Here is an 18,975-nt window from a genome sequence, read left to right on the forward strand (position 1 = left end):
GGTGATACAGAATTGTGCGCTGTACCGTGCATATTATTGAGTACTATAAGTGTCACCTAGTGGCTGAAAAACACAGCAGCAAAACTGTGAATCATGAAGCGAACTCTTTATTGGGCCAGCCTGTGCCTACAAAAGCGACACTGAAAGCACAATAGCGGCGGGCGCAGTCATCGATCGTCGAAATCTGACCTGTAGGTCAAGTGAGTCAGCTTGTATACAACTCTTGAACATTCCAGCATAATTGGTGGTTCCCGTGTGCCTTCTAGATGGTACTATACAATCTGATTACACAAAATTCAATGAGAACATAAACAATAGAGTAAATGATAACAGTAATTTCCAAATCATGCAGGTGCGTCTTAAGCTGAGCGATAACCAAGTTGTTAGCGGGAGAAATGCAGTCTTCAGAAAAAGGAAGAACAAGTGCGTGCGTCAATATTCAAAGGGAATCTCTTTAGTTTTGGCTCCGTTTTATTGAAGTTCTCCAGCCCCTTGGAGTTTGAATTAACAAGGTTCTACTATGTAGCAACCAGCGCAGGAAATATTTACCAAAACGATGCAGTTTCTAAATTTTTACAAGCAACTGCTGCATTGATGAAGCATCTCAATCGGAGTGAGGGTGGTTTAAAAATATTCTACAGCAAATGCTCTCCCTTCAAGGATCACCGAGAGAAACTAGATGTTTAAGTACCATGTCAGTGGCCATAATAAGGAAACATCACAAGGCCAAGGGTCATAGAAAGAATTGTTTATTAAAAATATTACAATCAGCTCAGCTGAACATGTCATCATAATCTGGCGGCGGCCGGAGGTGATCCGGGTTTGGGCTGTTGGAGGAAATGAAAACGCACAATCATGAAGTACAATTGCTATTGTGACCAGCAAGGCCTTATCACTTTTCACTGCACTTTTCATCACGACGGTGCACTTTTCATCAAAATGGCAAGACATAGTTACAGAAACTTTTTTAAAAGTTCCTCGGGCTCATTGTTTCAACAGAAGCATGAGCTTCTTTGTTTTAAGAAACAAGATCAATTCAACCAATGCGATGTTTGTGTAATTCTTAAAAGTTGTCACAATTCGCAGACTGCCTGGGAACCTCTGCATCTATTTAGAATTTTCTCTGAAATTTACAGTAGATGGTTATTTATTTGTTTATTTATTTATTTATTTATTTATTTCAAGATACCTTACAGGCCCCATGAGGAGCACTGAGTAAGTGGGGGATCAATGCAAGACAGTTGTACACATGAATACCTAGACACGAGAACCGCAAAGATGATTAAAATTATAGCTGCAAAACAGGGTTACAAATGAAGATTCAATAGCATACCTACAAAAGATGGGATAAATTTTACCACACATGTTGCTCGCGCACGTAATCAAACATAGTGTAATAAAACATAGCTTAAAGCAAGAAAAAAAACAAAAAAGAAACAATACTAACAATACTTGGATAAGCAGAAATCACAGTTCAGGGTAGTGTACAAAACATCGGATAAATTTTACTATGCTCGTTGCTTGCACACATAATCAAACATCATGCAAAATAAAGTGTAGTTTAAAGCATGAAATAGAAAAAAAAAATCAGTGTGACATTACATAGATATACAGAAAATGTGCACAGAATGACACATTTTTAGGACAGAAACTGCAGGTTCTAAAGTTGCTTAAATTTATCCCTGTCCATCTGCATGAGAGTGTTGTCATGGAGGAAATTCCACAAATGGATGGCTCGTGGTAAAGCTGACAAATTAAATGCGTTCGTGTTTCCGTAGATAAGAGTGAAACTTAAATCATAATGCAGTTATCATGATATGCGATTTGCACGTTCCAGCAGCATATGGAACACATTACACAATAACAACATTATCCAATACCAAGTGCACTACAAGTTTCATTACACTGCATACGATGGGCATCACGCTAGGGATAGCTAAGTATTCACCACACCAAATCTAGCCTACTGTTTACTGCACATGACAATTTAAGCTTAGCTGTAATAAGTTCTGCTCGATACAGTTCATGTAAGCTTCTACCATCTGGTACCACCAGTTCAAAATTTATTCTACTTTTGCAACACGTTTGCTACTGCTGCTGCAGAATTTTAAAAAAAGACAGTAAAGCTGAGACTGCCAAATGGGCAAAAACGTAAAAACACGAGGAGCCACTCACCCAGCAAACCGCGGGTTGGCTGTACCTGGCGCATCTGGTCGCGGGGGCCCAAATGGGTCAAACCTGGCACCAGGTGGAATAGATCCCCTGCGCAAGTAGCGAGAGAGAAGCAGATTGTTACTGCTGCACCAAATACCATGGCTATGGTTAGTGTACCTACCAACTCTCCCAAATTTTTCTTAATGTTGACAAATTTGTGCTATTTTACGACTGTTGTGTAAAGTTCTACGAAAAATATATTCTGTTCAAGACATTTTTAAAGGTTCATAAGTTTTAAAGGTGTTGAGGGATGCGGCAGCACAATACATGGTGAGTGATGCACACAAGAAACGAATTGTAATACAGTAAAACCTCGTTAAACCGTACCCGCTTAAACAGTAGTTTCATTTTAAAAGTAGTAAAGTCAAATCCCCGACTCGGCGGCCATTGAGGATAATGTGATAGTATCCGCATAAGCCGTACCAGCTTATTGCGTACATATCGGTTAACACGTAGTGTTTCCACTTTTCGTCCCGCAAACACGGCGGTGCGTCATCTCCGTTGGGCAGCCCAGCAGAACAACAAGCCTCAGAGATCGGAACAACGGCCTCCAAGCGCCCTGTGCGTTTGCGCGTGAAGCCACATCAACATCAACATCATTTCAGTGCCATACAAGAGAGCGTTGTGGCAAGGTTGTGGCGTCGTGCAATCGAGGACTTGCGTCATGCCGAAGCTCGAATAAATAAAATGCTGGGTGTTCAGCATAGAAGTAAAATTAGACATTGTTCGTGCTGTCGAACATGACACGAAGAAGCCGCCGCTGGCACGCGACGGGGATCTGCTGTTGACTACGATGTGTGGCATTTGGAATGCCAAGAAGTTGCTCTGCAGCGCTGCTGCGGCCGCAAAGAGATGTCGGCTACGAGGTTCGACTTTTTGCCATCATTGCCTCTGTTGTTGCTGAAGTGTGGACTAGCGACAGTGATGAGGACGACATGGAAAGCGACAACACGGGCTATTCAGGCCCAATACCGACAGTGGCAGAAGCTGCGCGTTACGTCAGCCTCATGAATGCAATCGTTGCGACGAGAACAGCACCCCGCAATGAAAAGGTGCCCCACGACTTCTGCTATGCTACCGCGCCTGTGCGCGGAGAATATGCAACACCAACTAGGAATCTGCCATACGAGTGTTTGCCGAAAAGAAGGGGCTGGCTGAAAAGCTGGCTCACAGCTTCAGCAAATCTGAGGCTGCTGCCGTCGCTGCTATGCCGCCGCGGCATCAAACAAAAATAACACTTTTGTCGTGCGAAGTGAATAAATACTGCGTGTTTTTTTTTCTCCTTTTATCGCACTCTCTCTTGAGTTCCGTTTTTGACAGGTAAGTGGGCGATCTCATGCTATTTCGGTTAAGCAGTACTACCGTTTAGTATGTACTTTTTCCGAGCTCCGGTCAACTACGGTTTAACGAGGTTTCACTGTATGCTACTTGTGCCATCCTGTTTTGGCAGCACAAGATGCCATATGCAAGAAGAGTGTACTTGTTTTAAGCAAGTTGAAGCAGGAAAAATCTGCAGCAGCAATGTCACCAGGAAAGGCAATGCAATCTAAAGAACAGCGTTGCTCTTCAGTCTCTGCTGTTTGAACGTTTACTACTGCTCAAGTACCGTGTTTATTTGTAAATAAAGTGCGCATGGTATCCCCCCCCAAAAAAAAGGGGGGGAGAAAGAAAACATCACCCCTTTCCCCCCATTCACCCCTCCCAGTCATGCTCGCAGATATTTATGAATTTTAATGTTCACAGATTGGCAGATATGGATTTGTCCACGCTAAAAGTCTTGTTGATCTTTTATAGAGAGATTGAAGGCAAAACCTGAATTAATCTAAGATGTTATTGGCTTACTCTTCTAAAAGCTTTGCAACACTTGTTTTATGGCAATATATGGTTCATTTTCTGAGAAAACTGACTGAATGAACTGCCCAATTCTTTAGCAATTCAAATCGTCCACAGCGAGTGCACATTCCAGTGCAGCTGTGCCATTGACGTTGGATGACAAGCACTGCTAGGTTACCAAAACATGCCCTTGGGCTTGTCATTTCGTACTTGGCGCCTTTATTGTGTCCATCTTGTAAATGCTACTGCTATTGCTTTCAAGCACTGCAGTGTGTTACTGCCAGCTTTGACAGAGCAGGCATTGACAGGCATTGACAGGCATTGACAGGCATTGACAGAGTAGTATGAAGTAGCAGCACCAGGGAGTTACTCTGTGGGAAAAATCAATGAAACTGGCCAAGCTGCTCTATGTCCTATGTTTAAATGCAGCATAATTGACTTTACCAACAGTGGCTGACTATGATTTACCAAATGTAAACCAGACATGCTACTTCATGGTATAGCCAGTACCAGGCACGTACCCAGGGGGGGGCCCGGGGGGGCCCGGGCCCCCCCTGAAATCAAGTGGCATACCCCCCCCCCCCCTCCTCACCCACGCCACCACTCCTCACACATTCCTAAAGCGCCGCCAGATTAATGTTGAGACTTGGCAGCTGTTCATCGGTCAGCCTTATGCTGCCTTTTTCACTCCTTTTAGATGGCGGTAGTTATCGGCATTTCTTGTAATGTGAAGGACAGTTTTCTCATAGATTCCGCACCCGCGCGGTTAACTCGAGATGCGCTCAGTTGTCACCATCTATTCAACCGTCACGCGCATAGCTGTTGCTTTTGTTAGTTCAACCTTCTTTGTTTAGGCTGATCCTGGGACCAGGAGAGGGATGCGGCTGTTACTCAGCTGGTCTGTACTCTCATGGAACGAGTTGCGGCCGGAGAAAACACCAATTGCATTTAACTTTTCTCTTTGCTTCATTATTTCCTTGAGTTACAGCTCGCCGCGACGCTGGCAGATGCCCGGGACCATATACACGTGATATGGGTTAGATAAGGTGGGAAATAAAATGATGTGAAAGAGCGTCCATCATGAAATCCTGCGATAACCCTTAAACCCATAAGCAAGATGACTGCCGCCAGTTACCTCGTCTGTTTTTCCTTAATTGTATAGCACTTTTCGTGCAAAATTTGAAACCGGAAACAAAAATCGCAAGGAGTTGAGAAATTAAGCGATCTACTAAGGGAGAGAGCCAACGCAACAACCAAACTGCAAGCAAAAGCGCATAATAAAAATGTTAACCGTTGTTTATGAGAATATTTATGGATCAACATCTTTTTATTTAAAAAGGAAGTAGAGAAAACGCCGCCGGAAGTGGAGAATAATTACTTGCTTTGAATGATGCTTCTACAGTTATCGGTCGAACCGCCTCACGTAGCCACTTCTCTGCTTATGTGGGTGTTTTTCTAACCTTTCTCGGTGAGCGCAGTACGTCTAGAATCGCAGAGTCCTGCGCTCTGCGCGGTTGTATGGGACTGGCGGCCGCACAGCGTCACGCAATTCGCGGAACTGTCAAAACTGATCCACAAGGCGAAAATAACTGATATTCAAAACTATAACATGTGAAAGACTGAAGAAGCCGTAAAAAAATGAACGCAGCCTGAAATCAGTAAAAAAGAAACCTGGCATAGGACAAACCATGGTGTATGCACTAAAAGATAAGAGGGATAATATCATAAGCAATCTCGAAGATACAGTAAAAGCAGCGGAAAAATTCTAAGCTGACCTGTATACAGTACCCAGAGGAGTCACGATACCTCACTTAGAAACAGTAATGAACAGGATACAGAAACTCTCCTATAACTAGCGATGAGGTCAGAAGGGCACTGCAAGACATGAAACGATGAACAGCGGGAGGAGAAGGTGGAATAACAGTCCATTTAATCAAAGATGGAGGAGACATAATGCTTAGAAAACTGGCAGCTCTTTATACGAAGTGTATATAGACTGCAAGGGTCCCAGAAAACTGGAAGAATGCAGACATTATACTAATCCACAAAAAAGGAGACGTTAAAGAATTGAAAAATTATAGGACCATTAGCTTTCTCCCACTATTATATAAGATATTTACCAAAATAATCTCCAATAGAATAAGGGCAACACTGGATTTTGTCAACCAAGGGAACAGGCTGGCTTCAGGAAGAGATACTTTACAATGGATCACATCCATGTCATCTATCACGTTATCGCGAAATCTGCAGAGTACAATAAGCCTCTCTATGTGGCTTATATAAATTACAAAAATGCATTTGATTCAGTAGAGATACCAGCAGTCTAGAGGCACTACGTATTCAAGGAGTACAGAACGCTTACGTAAAAAGCTTGAAAAATATTGCTACATGTGTGTGGTATTTGTTTATTTGAACGAGGTGCGTGGGCGCCATCACTCCAGAAAAGAGGAGGAAGAACGAACTGGGCTTGCGCTGTGAATCTAACCGGTCAGCGCTGCAACCGTTGTTGTAAATATAATCTGTAAATAGTTTCTCGTCTTACTGGCTCTTCCTTCGCGTAAGAATATATACAGAGGTTCTACACCTACTTTAATTCAACACAAGAAAAGCAGGGAGATAGCTATAGGGAAATGGGTCAGACAGGGAGACACAATTTCTCCAAAGATATTCACTGCGTGCTTAGAAGAAGTCAAGCTATTAAACTGGGAAGGCTTAGGAGTAAAGATCGACGGCAAATATCTCAGCAACCTTCGGTTTGCCGATGACATTGTTCCATTCAACAACAATGCAGACGAGTTACAACAAATGATTGGAGACCTTAACAGAGAGAGTGTAAGAGTGGGGTTGAATATTAATATGCAGAAGATGACGATAATGATAAATAGCCAGGCAAAAGAACAAGAGATCAGGATCGCCAGTCGGCCACTAGAGAATGTGAAGGAGTACGTTTACCTAGGTCAATTAATCACAGGGAACCCTGATCATGAGAAGGAAATTCACAGAAGAATAAAAATAGGTTGGGTCGCATACGGCAGACATTGCCAGCTCCTGACTGGAAGCTTACCATTATTATTGAAAAGTAAGGTGTGCAATCAGTGCATTTTGCCAGTGCTGACATATGGGGCAGAGACTTGAGAATGAGTTGAGGACCGCGCAAAGAGCGGTCGAACGAAGATTGCTGGGCATAACGTTAAGAGAGAGAAAGAGAGCAGTTTGGATCAGAGAGCGAACGGGTATAGACGATATTCTAATTGACATCAAGAGGACAAAATGTAGCTGGGCAGGTCATGTAATGCGCCGGTTAGATAACCGTTGGACCATTAGGGTTACAGAATGGGTACCAAGAGAAGGAAAACGCAATCGAAGACGACAAAACACTAGGTGGAGCGATGAAATTAGGAAATTCGCGGGCGCTAGTTGGAATCGGTTGGTACAGGACAGGGGTAAATGGAGATCGCAGGGAGAGGCCTTCGTCCTGCAGTGGCCATAAAACAGGATGATGATGATGATGATGATGATGATGATGATGATGATGATGATGATGATGATGATGATGATGATGATGATGATGATGATGGAGGTGGTGCCCCCCCCCCCGAAAAAAAATCCTGGGTACGTGCCTGGCCAGTACCATATTTCCAGACGGGCAGTGCTCTGTAGTGCCAATGTTGTCCTGCATTTGTATTATTTCTCTCACTTATGAAGGCTTTGTTTGTAGAAAAAGCGGTGCTTCGGACATCGTGGAACACTAGCCAATTGCATAAGCTTGACTAAATATTTGCTCTTAGTGTTTCTTTAAATGAAAATCAGCCATCAAAAATTTGACTGCGCTTTATTCGTTAAAGCTCTGTCTGCAGAAGACTCCGAGAGGTTGAAAACAGAGCTAAAGGGCTACCTGTGGCGAACTTCCAAATACCTATGTTGTTGATATCATCAGTCAAAATGTGGGTAAGAATTCTAGTGAGGCTTTTGCCATGGTCCTGCAATTCTGACAGGAAATTTTTCTTGTTGCTCCCAAGTAACACTGGGTGCCAAGTCTCACTCAGGAGCAATGAGAAATTTTTCTTTCAATCCCTATGAAAGCCACAAATTTAGTCCATTAGGTGGCAAGGATGAACAGTGAAGGCTTCCAAACTAGAAGGCTGGGCATCGCTCGTGACCTCTCTTTCCAAAATGACACTTACTCACATCCAAGTGTCGCGGCCTGCAGTAGACGCATGCCTGCCTCTCAAGTCATGACACACACGTGTGCCTGCCCAGCACCCTGCTTAACATCTGAGCATGAGTTGTTCACATGGCGGCCAAAATAACTTAGGTGCACACCAATTCGTAGAAGTATCCCAATGTGTAGCAAGCGTAATATGGCACCACAGTATAATTAGTAACATCAAAGATTGGGCTAGTTGGTTCTGCACAATTCTAAGTTCAATGGCACAACTTCTTGAAAGAGGACAAAACCAAATAACAGACAAGGACAAGTACTGAGAATCTTTATTGCAAAGTAGATATGTTTGTTTGCATTCTTCAACATGTGTATAATATCTTTCGTTTACAATAAAGATTCCTTGTTGAAAGCCAGCGCTTGTCCTTGTCTCTTCTTTGGTTTTGTTATCGTTCAAGAAGTCGTGCTGTTATACACTGAACCATAGTTTACCACCACTGGCCCAGCCACGTGAATGGCTGAACAACTGTTTCTAGTCTGGGTGTGTGCGTTATTACCTCTGTGCTAATCAATAGACCCTTTTCAGAATTGCAAAGCTAGCTTTCCTGTGAGGCAGTTTGGCCAACTAATGGCAGCGCAGTCATTTTTGCAAACACAGCATGCAAGCACAGTTCGCTTGCATTATGACATGGAAAATGTGGACGTGGATCTCGTAATGAAGACATGCAGAAGGGGCGTATGCAGATAGCACTTCCGTCTTCATTTAAACCATTACTGGTGCCACAGCTGGGAAAATGTGTGGTGCAGGGAAGTGCACTTGCGCATTATAAAAAGGGTCCACCACCACTGAAGAGGCTGTCTGTCGTCCACTTACCTGGGAATGCCAGGGATGCCGACGCCGGGGTCCGAGTGGTGTGGCCGGGGCAGCTGTCGGGGGTCCATGAGCATGCCACCACCGGGTGGCCCTTGGTAGAAGGGGTTCAGATCCCGCTGGCCCACCCGTGGAACCTCCTGCAGCGGGGACCTGGCACACAACAACCGACAACCACTCTTTCTGGCTGCTGTTTGCCACTGTCACGACTACGCACATTTCCATTGTGAACACGATAGTGGCAAAGAGCTTGCTTGCTCGCTGGCCGAACAAACACAGAGGGTGATAGCACAGTGTCTTCAGGAAAAAAAGCAAGGACACACATTTTGTGAGTAGTGGATTTTCTACTGCGGTCAATAGCTACTGTCACAATAAACCACAGCAGTGAACCTCATGAGCTTCAGTTCATGATGAATTATTACATCCATCTCTAGCTAAAACTGGTACAATTTTCGGTTTCAGAGTGTGCAAAGAGCTGTTTTATGTCAAAAGTCCCTGTTGTCATGGGCCCTTCTTTTGACACGCTGATGTCTGCATTGAAAGGGCCACAGTTTGATGACAGCGAAGCCTTTAATATGGAACTGCATTCTCCGTTTGCCATCAAAGCTTTATGAAAGGTATCTATATGCATAGAATGAGTGAATCATGCAGGCACTCCACCTTTAAAATCTTGCGTCATAACTGCTCTAAGATTTGCATTATTTATTTATTACTTACATGGGTCTGAGACGAGGGTAACTACTAGTGCTCCAGTGGCAATAAAGGTGATTACGTTAGTACAAACAAACCTCGTATATAACAAAGTTGCATACAACATTAAAATAACTTCATTATACCCTACGTCTAAGTGAGCACACACCGATAATGGTGGGGGAAAAAGGAGCAATTAGGTATGCATGACAAAAATGCAAGCATGATGTCTTAGACGAGTTTGCAAAGGCTCTACTGTCGATGTTCGTGGCTTGGCAGTGGGTTGCCATTCGTTATGCGGAGTATGTGAACAGTGTTGAAACTGAAAATGCACCTTAAAATGCAATTAAGTGTCAAGTCTTGTCAAACGAAATCAGCATGTTGGCTGCAAGCTAGCCAGGCCACTGGTTAAAATGCACATGAGAGTCCAGAATGTGCTGTTTTAAGTTGCTCCTGCAGAGTATTTCACATTTTCGCTACCAGAGTAGATATATCGAGCTGTGTACAAACAAATATATTTGCTTCATTGGAACTGATATTCTCATGGATCTAGCATTTTTTTTCTGTTCGGTTATGGCAGTAAGCACTTAATGAAACGAAACGTGGCCAACCAGATTTTAAGTTTACTTTTTTATATCAATGTTCACTGTAACAACCATAACAAAAGTATAATTCAGTCAGCAAAGCATAGGGCTGCACATTCGCTTGCAAGTATGAGTAGACATGAGCAAGATTGAGAGTTTGAGAGGATACACGTATGAACAAAAGTCAATGAAGGCAAGTTTGAGTGGACTTGGAGTATCAACTTGAGTGACTTCTGGTGAGCGTGAGTGGACATGAGTACGCACGAATGGGAGTTGTATGAGCATGAGTAGGTGCCGGTATGTGTGAATGCAAGCAACTATGAATGCAAGTGAATTGCTGGTGATGATGAGCAGCAATGCGAGTGATTGCACATGTGCACAAGTGAGTACATAGCCTAAAAAAATATTTGTGAATGAGTACAAGTGAGTGATCACTTCTGCTGACCTATGCAGCAAAGCACTCAACATTGACAAGGGCACCAAAAGCAAACATTAAGTCAAGCTAAAGCGATAGATTAATACCCGAAAATGTATAAGGCATCAGTATTATCGAGAACAAAGCCTTAGTAAGTGAGAAACTGTGATAAATGTAGGACATGATTTCAGACTCTACTGAGACATTCCAAGTACTAGCCCGACGATGTAACTCCTCATTATAATTGTGACACAAGAACTCAACCATTAATATTAAAAACATCATTGCATTATAAGATGGGAGAAAATGCTACTTACCCACTTCTATTTGATCTTTAGAAAAAAACTAATTGACGCCTGTTACCCTTATGTAAGCAACAAACACGGCGCCATAACCACCAGGTACTGTTTTTCTCCGAAACTGAGGTGCCCCGAAGACATTGAGGAGACAGTCCCGCAAGCGGTGGGCTGCACGCCTATAGCCTCGCCGCCACCCCCTGTTCGACCCCCTTCGCTGACCACACGCGTCTCCCTCCGCCTCGAGCACCGCGTCTTACGACCCCGGCGGTGCACAGTAGCCTCTGTCATAGAGAGTAAAACCATGTTTCAAAGAGAAAGGTTGTGTTTATGTTTTGGTCCCTCAAATACACGACGCGCCCTTTTTGTGTGGGAGCCGCTTGGGGCAAGTGTACAAGTGTGCCTTACTTTGCGTCGCCTGTTTCTGGTCCACAGTGGCACATTCGCGGGCCGCTGTCGACCAGAGATAGTTTTCCAACAAGTGTGCGGTTAGGCAGCCAAGTCCGCGGTCGAGAACTTTTTACACTTAGATGCCAGTTACCCTTGACAACAACACGGCATGTAGTCAAAAGGTTGTTTTCACTCAACCCAGCAGTGCCGGTGCTCTTATGAATGGTAGTTTCTGTATCGCATAGTCCTGCACTTGTCTTGCTGGCTTGCGAAGCTCATACTCAAGGAGCAACTACAGGCACACAATATTTAAGCGACAGCAACAAGCGACGAGACACTTGCGAAGAACTAGAATGAGTAACGGAAGCGAGAAAGATGACACTGCATATCACTAAAAAAAGTAGTGACACACTTTCAGTGTCTGAATCAGAGTTTGCTTGCTCACTGGCCAAATAATAAATAAAACAATTAATTGTAAAGAATGCACACCCATAAAGAAGTCAAACGTTCCACGAAACCCGAGAGTACTAGATCTAGTTTTAATGTCCTGTCTTCGCCAGCACAAATGCATTCCATGCCGCCAGCGGTAAATGCTGTGGTGCCATCTGATAGCTAGAAATCATAATACTTTCGAGAATCCATGTCTCTGTGGTTGTTTGTCCGTGCAATCTCAGATAATTTGTACTTGGTGATAAATTGAATGAAGCGAAGGCTCATTTAAACATTTATCTCTTGCTGCCACAGAGGAGAGCAAGTAGCAAGAGCAAACTTGGATTGATGGTTGCTGCCACGTTGTTATGCAATGATATGGTGGCAGGCGGGTTGCTGCACAGACTTCTGGACGACAAGTGAAATTTCTGCAAGCAGCTGAAAATGCTATATCTATGTGATGTCTTGGGATGCTGTAAGCTGTGTCCTCGCTTGGTTTCTGGCCATGCTGTCGCATTTCATGAAAAAAAAAAGAAAGAAAGAAAGAGAACACCGTAGTGCCGGCTGTCAGGTGCTGTTTTGCTCACCGACAGCAGTAAAGGGTGATGACGTATGCAGTGTCGCACCTCCCCAATCGTGCCAGGCAACTTAAATTGTGCTAGTTCTCTTAAACTAAGTGTTTTCTTGTCATGCAACATGCGCTGCATGGTTTCTGGAATTTAAGTCCACGTTTACATAATATTTGCTGCCTTTAGTGTCCCTTTAAAGAAAACCTTGTTCAGCATTAGGTGTGACACTAAATCCAGTATGGAGGAATGAGTGCAGTCAGCTCACCACTCGATGCCAGGCTGCCTGCTGGGGATATGCAGGGGATTGTTCTCCTGGGACACCATGCGCGAGGCCTCACGTGACGACGAGGCCTGGGTGGTACTGTCTATCGTATCCAGCACAGAGACCACCTCCGTGTTCAGCTTGGAGATCAGGTCATCCAGGCTCTTGTATGCCCTGTTTCAAAAACAAAAAGGGTTCCGTCACCTACACCAGCCATTCACAATACATGACACGTGCTTCTATCGCTCAGCATGGCTTACGTTAATGGGTGAGGGTGAAGCACAACGCAGCCAATCATACTCCCATGTCCCCATCAGGATTACCCCTATTCATATAACTAAAGCATTCACGTATCGAAGGCAGGTACTCTGTACTGATCATTTGAAACAGGTGGAGCATCAGTAGTACTGCCAGCTGCACTTACGTTAAGAAAATGCTGCCTTCGTTCAGTGAACCCACCAGAGAAAAGATGGCGACACTGCACTATTTTCATTTCCCTTTGTCTCTCAACAAAACGAAATTCCACTGACATTTACGAGTGAACAAATCAAAGAAGTTACTTGGAGCAGGATGTTGCACAACTTTCACTGTACGCGAGAAGCAGCAGCTCAGCAAAACCGCACCAACGACTCAATGTGCCAAGCAGATGCACTGTGTACAGTAAAAGTTCTCGATACCTGCGAAATTCAGTCTTTGGTTGCTTCACAATGCAATTCATTTCATCTGTACTGATAGATTAACCAGGCACAAGCTGGTACTGTCAACATTGATGACATCAGGGTGAGCTGGTGCAGGTACTTCTTCAAAGTGGTAGTGCCACCATCAGTCTTTCATCCTTACATCTTTTCTGGCTTACAAAGTCTCTTCCCATGGTAAGAGTGGCTCTTTTGATATTGTAAAGGGGCAATTTACTAATACAGTTCAAATTATTTTTTTCTTTAACATGCCTTCATCAATGGCTTTCTCGCCCATTCTTTTCTCAATGTTGTCGAGGAGGTCCTTTTGGAAAAGGTAAAGCTTCACACTCATTTCTTCCCTTATGTTGTCAGCATTAATGAAAGGAAACATTGTCATTCAACTGAAGGCAGCACAAAGCTAGCATGGAAAGTCGCACGTTCCTCTGAAAGAAGAAAGGGAGAACCGATTTGCCGTTGTCGGTGCTCAGTGCAAGCCAAAGCGAGTGTTTTGGCAGCTCTTTGCTGGGATCAGCAAGACCAATATTTCAAACTCCAATTTCGGAATGGTACGCTGCAACTTAGTCCAAAAGATCTTGCGGCAGCTGAGAAATTCGTTTCATTCACTCTGGCCCAGGAGAATGTTCCAGTCACGCTGAAGTGGGATGTGTTGTATTTAATGCATGCTGGCTGGAACTCCAGCAAAATTCATATCACCCTGAAATTCAAATCAACTGTGACCGTGCCAATGAGATTTGACTGTGCAAAGCAGCCTGTACAATATCCACCTTAGTATAATACCGTATGTGCCATGCTGGCACCATACTGTAACTCTACCCTATAAAAGAAGTGCTGCATGGTCTCAAAAAGTTCACATCGAGTTCAAGGCTGTGGATATGACATGCAACAGAATTGTTACCAGGGATGCAAACAAAGCCACACAAATACGAATGACAATGATTAGACTCTGCCTTGCACGCACCTGGACAGCTCGTCGAACTTGCCGCTTGCAAACTTGTTCATGGTGACATTGGTTGAAGCTGTCCTCTCCTTGCGGACATTCTGGTAAAGAATGGGGCCAAAGTAAAAAAAAAAAAAAAAAAAATATTGTAGCAGTGTGACCAAGAGAATGTAATTTACAAGACTACAATGAGGCAGCTCAAAAAATGCCTGCATTTTATTTATTTACACTTTTTATTTTGCATTAGCAGTGCTACTTATTTGTTGCAACAATTCCTAATGCTCTGTCTCTGCTTCAGATTATAGGGGTGTGCATATTTTTCCTAAAGTGTTCAAAAAACGATATTGTGCTTACCGCTGCACTGTTCTTGTTAAAATTATGCAGAAAGATTTCATTTTGAAGTCTACATCGTTCAGTGTAACACTTGGCACAGTTAATTGCCTAGTTTTCTTAAGAAAAAAAGTGCATACTTGCCTTCGTTTATAGGGATGTGAGCTGCTGCCGCAACAGCGCAAACATAAACTTGTGTTGCCACCTGCCGGCAGTTCCAGAAAGCAGCGTTTTAGGGAGGGCTGCCACGTGTTCCAGAGGAATGGGCAACATGTAGCAACCCTCCCTGACCGACTACTTTATGCAGCTGCCAGCAGGTGCTGACAAGTTTATGCTTGTGCCATCCCGGCAGCAGCTTGCATACCCATGAACGAAGGCAACCCTGCACTTTCTTCTTAAAAACCAGGCAATTAACTTTGCAAAAGTGTAACACTGAACCATGTAGACTCTAGAATGCGATCTTTCTGCAAAATTTGAGCACGAAACGTGCAGCGGTGAGCACAAAATCTTTTTTTCAAACGTAAGCAAAATATGCACACCCCTAGAAGTACCACTTCTAGAGGCACACACTATGCTGCCATACTACTTTATGGTCTTGAAGCAGTTCTTAAAGCAGTGCAGTTTGCACATGCTGAAAGGACGTGAACACAACTCTTTTTTAGCAATGGCACGACATCACAGCTTGCGGGGTGTAGTACCAAGCACACAATGGCATTACCGTTCAACAGGGTGGCAGATTGGGCTAACTAGTGTTCCATTATGTTGCAGGGTACTTGCCCCTGTCTGATGTGCTGCTGTTACTGCTTCATGCTATACACCCTGACACAACAGGCCTATAGGCAAGCAAACAACAGGCCCACATGCACAGTTTTGGTGCTTTTGTACAGAGTAATGACAGGTAAGTTAAACTGTTACTAACAACTACATGACAGATAACACATCCTTTTTATGCCATAAAAATCTTACCCGTATCTTTAGGTGCATAGTGGTGGCAGTGTCACCCACACTGCACTCAGATATATGTAGAATGAACCTAATGAACAAAGCTGCCTGACAATTGCAGGCTAATCCTGCAGACCCTCGTCAAGGCTGCATTTTCCCCACCTCAACACCCTACTCATCCCCTCTGCCTCCAGACACTAGAAACAAGAGGACAGCATCGCAACCTACTCCAAGGTTGAATACAGACAACTTTTCTTTCTTGTCTGCACGGTAGCTTGTCAAAGCTGCTTACATGCCTGCCTACTTACCAGCACGTTCACCAGCAAAAAGCCTCCCGAAGGAATCACTTTGAGCACGTAGCGCTCAGAGCCCTGTATGGAGGCATAGCGCAGCGTGTACAGGGACTGGTTGTCATTCCACTTGTCAGGCAACAGCTCTGTGCCCTTTGAGCCTTGCGTCCACTGCAACAGGGCAGAATAATGGGACAAAAAAGGATAGTGGGGTTTAGTGTCCTTAAGCAACTCATAGGCTATGAAAGAAACCACAAAATGGGAAAGTGGGGGCAGGGGTCGCCTATGTACACAGTAGCATTATTGTATGCGAGTGTTCTTCCACGCCCCCTTCTTCGGAATGCGATAGGGAATTAAAAAAGAAAACACAACTTGAACCGCGCTGCTACCAATGAACCACCGCGGCGGGTGAAATAAAGGAAAACGCAAATGAAGCATTCAGTGAGCACGCCCCAACGTACGACACCTAAAGCGATAATGCAGGGAAATGTTTTCAGATAATCAGATAACTTCGATCACGTAGGGGCGCATGGTTACAGTTCCGGCTGGATTAACAGGTGAACGAGGTTTAATTTTGCGTGCCTCTTTTTTTGCCTTCTGTTCGCCTTGTGTTAGTGCGTGGAGCTCTACCTTGGTAGTTACATGTACAAATTTCTAGAGGGTTCTTCTACAAAGGAAAGTGGAATCGGCAAGAGCTAGAGACGAAATAAATTGGCGAACTCGACGTTGCGCGTTTCAAGGTTTCGGCGGTCCAGAATTCTACCACGACTTACAACAAATCCGATTCTCCGAATCTAATGACTTCACAAATATATTTGCGATTGTCACCGAAGTTCACTGCTCCCGAACCTGAAATTTGTGAATGCTTCTATCCCTTGGCGGATGCAAGCACACATTAAATTGTACATTTAGCATAAACCACAAGATCCTAGGCGCTGACAATCATGCGATACTTGGATAGAAGCAGAAAATACTTTAGGGGTGCGGCGCAGTGGAGAGGACGAGACTCTTCGCGCAGTACCTGCTCTCCGATGCCATGGCAGCGCTTGCCGCTTCTCACTAGCAGGTAATGGGCCAGCAGGACGAGAGCATCGCTCTTAGACTTCAGGGTGTCCCTGCATGACTTGAAGAGCAGCTCCAGGCCAAAATACTTTTCAACGCAGGACTCCGGCACAGACTCGCCGGTGCTTGACATAGCGATATTTTGCTACGGCTTGTGCGCCGTACCGTTCCAAGTTGCGACCTCAGCAGCGCCTCCCGCGTCAGCAATGAACGCTTTCTGCCCAACGGCTTTGAGCACGAGATCCGAGATCCACGCTTCCACGAGATCTTGAGTGTCATAATAACGATGAGGATATCGTATTTGTTTGCGGTATTAAATTTACAAAGCTGCACTTTACTAAATAATGCACATTTCGGTACTGTCTGGTCCTTTGTTTCTATCAAACTACAGACAAGGTTTTTTTTTTTTTTTGGCGACAAAAACCGAAACTACTTTTTGACGCAACTTCAGTGCAACCTGAGTGCCAGCCGCTTCATTGAGAAGCGTGTAAAAGCTGAACACGCTGCATCAAGGGCACGAGAAGGCACATAAGAATACGCACGCAGCGCTACACACCCAAGGGCTGTGTGTGTGTATGCCATTATCCTCAGGTGTGTAGCCTGAATGAATTATGATAAGAATGATGCGTTTTTTGGCGAGATGGTAATTTGTCGCGTGAGGATGCACTAAAGGACAGCGCGTCCGCACAAAATTGAGTCCTCTCGCAAAAGGACAAGCCGTTTGTAGCTGCACATTTAGCAACAAGTTAGCAAAAGGCGTCTGATAGATTTAGTCACGGCTAGAGCATCTGGGAGTGCAGGAACCTAACTTCAGAAAGTGGGTCGGCGAGTGCATGATGGGCCAAGGATTATGAAAAGCGAGCGGCCGAGAGAGAAATTATGAAATAGCGCGTCTTGAGAAGGAGGTGAGCGAATTGCAATCGTATATGTAAGTAAGCTCCATTGAACATGTTTGATGCGCACCCCAAAAGTAGTTGTACCGTCGGGATCCGACCAGGAACCTAGGTGGAATAACTGCCCCAATTATATATATATATATATATATATATATATTAGCTCAGCAAGAGAATTACGGAGCGGTAGGCATGCCGGAAACGTACAGGCTTTATATTCACCCGAGAGACCATGGTGCAACTGTGCGATGAGTAAGTGCGCTATCGTGACTGCACAGATTTCAGAAAAGGTGATGAAGAATGCAGCGACCAATAGTGCGGCACGGACGCACGCTATGCAAGAAAACAATTGAAACAAGCACCAATCACTGGGATCCACAAAGCTCAGAGGATACCAATCACGGAAAGCCACGCATCTCAGAGAAGACCAATCGCTGAAAATCACGGAGCCCAACTGAGACCATTCGCTTAAAGTCATGAAGCTCAAAGGATACAATTGATCGCTGAAAAGCATGGAGCCCAACTGAGACCATTGGCTTGAAAGTCACAAAGCTCAGAGGATACAAATCGCTGAAAATCGTGGAGCTCAGAAGGATCAATTGTTGAGGACCACGAAGCTCTAAATAATAATAATAATAATAATAATAATAATAATAATAATAATAATAATAATAATAATAATAATAATAATAATAATAATAATAATAATAATAATTGAGGGGCGATTTATGCGAGAGAAATACGTTAACATTGCGTCGCACCTCTTTGAGGTCCCAGATCAACAATTCAAACCGCGTTCAACACTTTCCAAAGTGTTGTTCCGGAGCTTAATCGGCGCACGTCCTGCCTCTTCTCTTTGAGAAGCGAAGTGCAACTGATGATGGCCCAATTACCCCAGGCCTGTGCTGCGCCAACAGATTCCAACTTGCGCCTGCGAATTTCTTAATTTCATCACCTCACCTAGTCTTTTGCCGTTCACGACTGCGTTTCCCTTCTCTTGGCACCCATTTTGTAACACTAATGGCCCACCCGTTATTTAATCTACGCATTACATGACCTGCCCAGCTCCATTTCTTTCTATTAATGTCAATTAGAATATCGGCTATGC

The 18,975-nt window shown here is 44.1% G+C and overlaps 1 protein-coding gene across 1 annotated transcript; it reads right to left on the reverse strand.

The window, feature by feature from the left end:
- Nucleotides 1–727: 727 nt before the first annotated feature.
- On the reverse strand, nucleotides 728–17,178 carry LOC142579640 (proteasome inhibitor PI31 subunit-like). Its single transcript, XM_075690040.1, has 7 exons — nucleotides 16,934–17,178; nucleotides 15,931–16,083; nucleotides 14,372–14,451; nucleotides 12,719–12,889; nucleotides 9,084–9,233; nucleotides 2,176–2,262; nucleotides 728–827 (listed from the first exon to the last, which is right to left on the reverse strand). Exons 1-7 carry the CDS (start codon nucleotides 17,105–17,107, stop codon nucleotides 773–775), a joined length of 870 nt encoding a protein of 289 aa, XP_075546155.1. The 5' UTR covers nucleotides 17,108–17,178; the 3' UTR covers nucleotides 728–772.
- Nucleotides 17,179–18,975: the final 1,797 nt, after the last annotated feature.

Source organism: Dermacentor variabilis, chromosome 4 (assembly GCF_050947875.1).
Source record: "Dermacentor variabilis isolate Ectoservices chromosome 4, ASM5094787v1, whole genome shotgun sequence".
Classification (NCBI taxonomy): domain Eukaryota; kingdom Metazoa; phylum Arthropoda; class Arachnida; order Ixodida; family Ixodidae; genus Dermacentor; species Dermacentor variabilis.

Excerpts from the sequence above, each read along its gene's own strand:
- LOC142579640 (XM_075690040.1), bottom strand. The coding sequence starts at position 17,107 with ATGTCAAGCACCGGCGAGTCTGTGCCGGAGTCCTGCGTTGAAAAGTAT. Across the intron at positions 14,452-15,930 it reads TTTTGCTGGTGAACGTGCTG|AATGTCCGCAAGGAGAGGAC; the intron begins GTAAGTAGGCAG and ends ATTCTTTACCAG. Across the intron at positions 2,263-9,083 it reads GGCATCCCTGGCATTCCCAG|GGGATCTATTCCACCTGGTG; the intron begins GTAAGTGGACGA and ends CTACTTGCGCAG.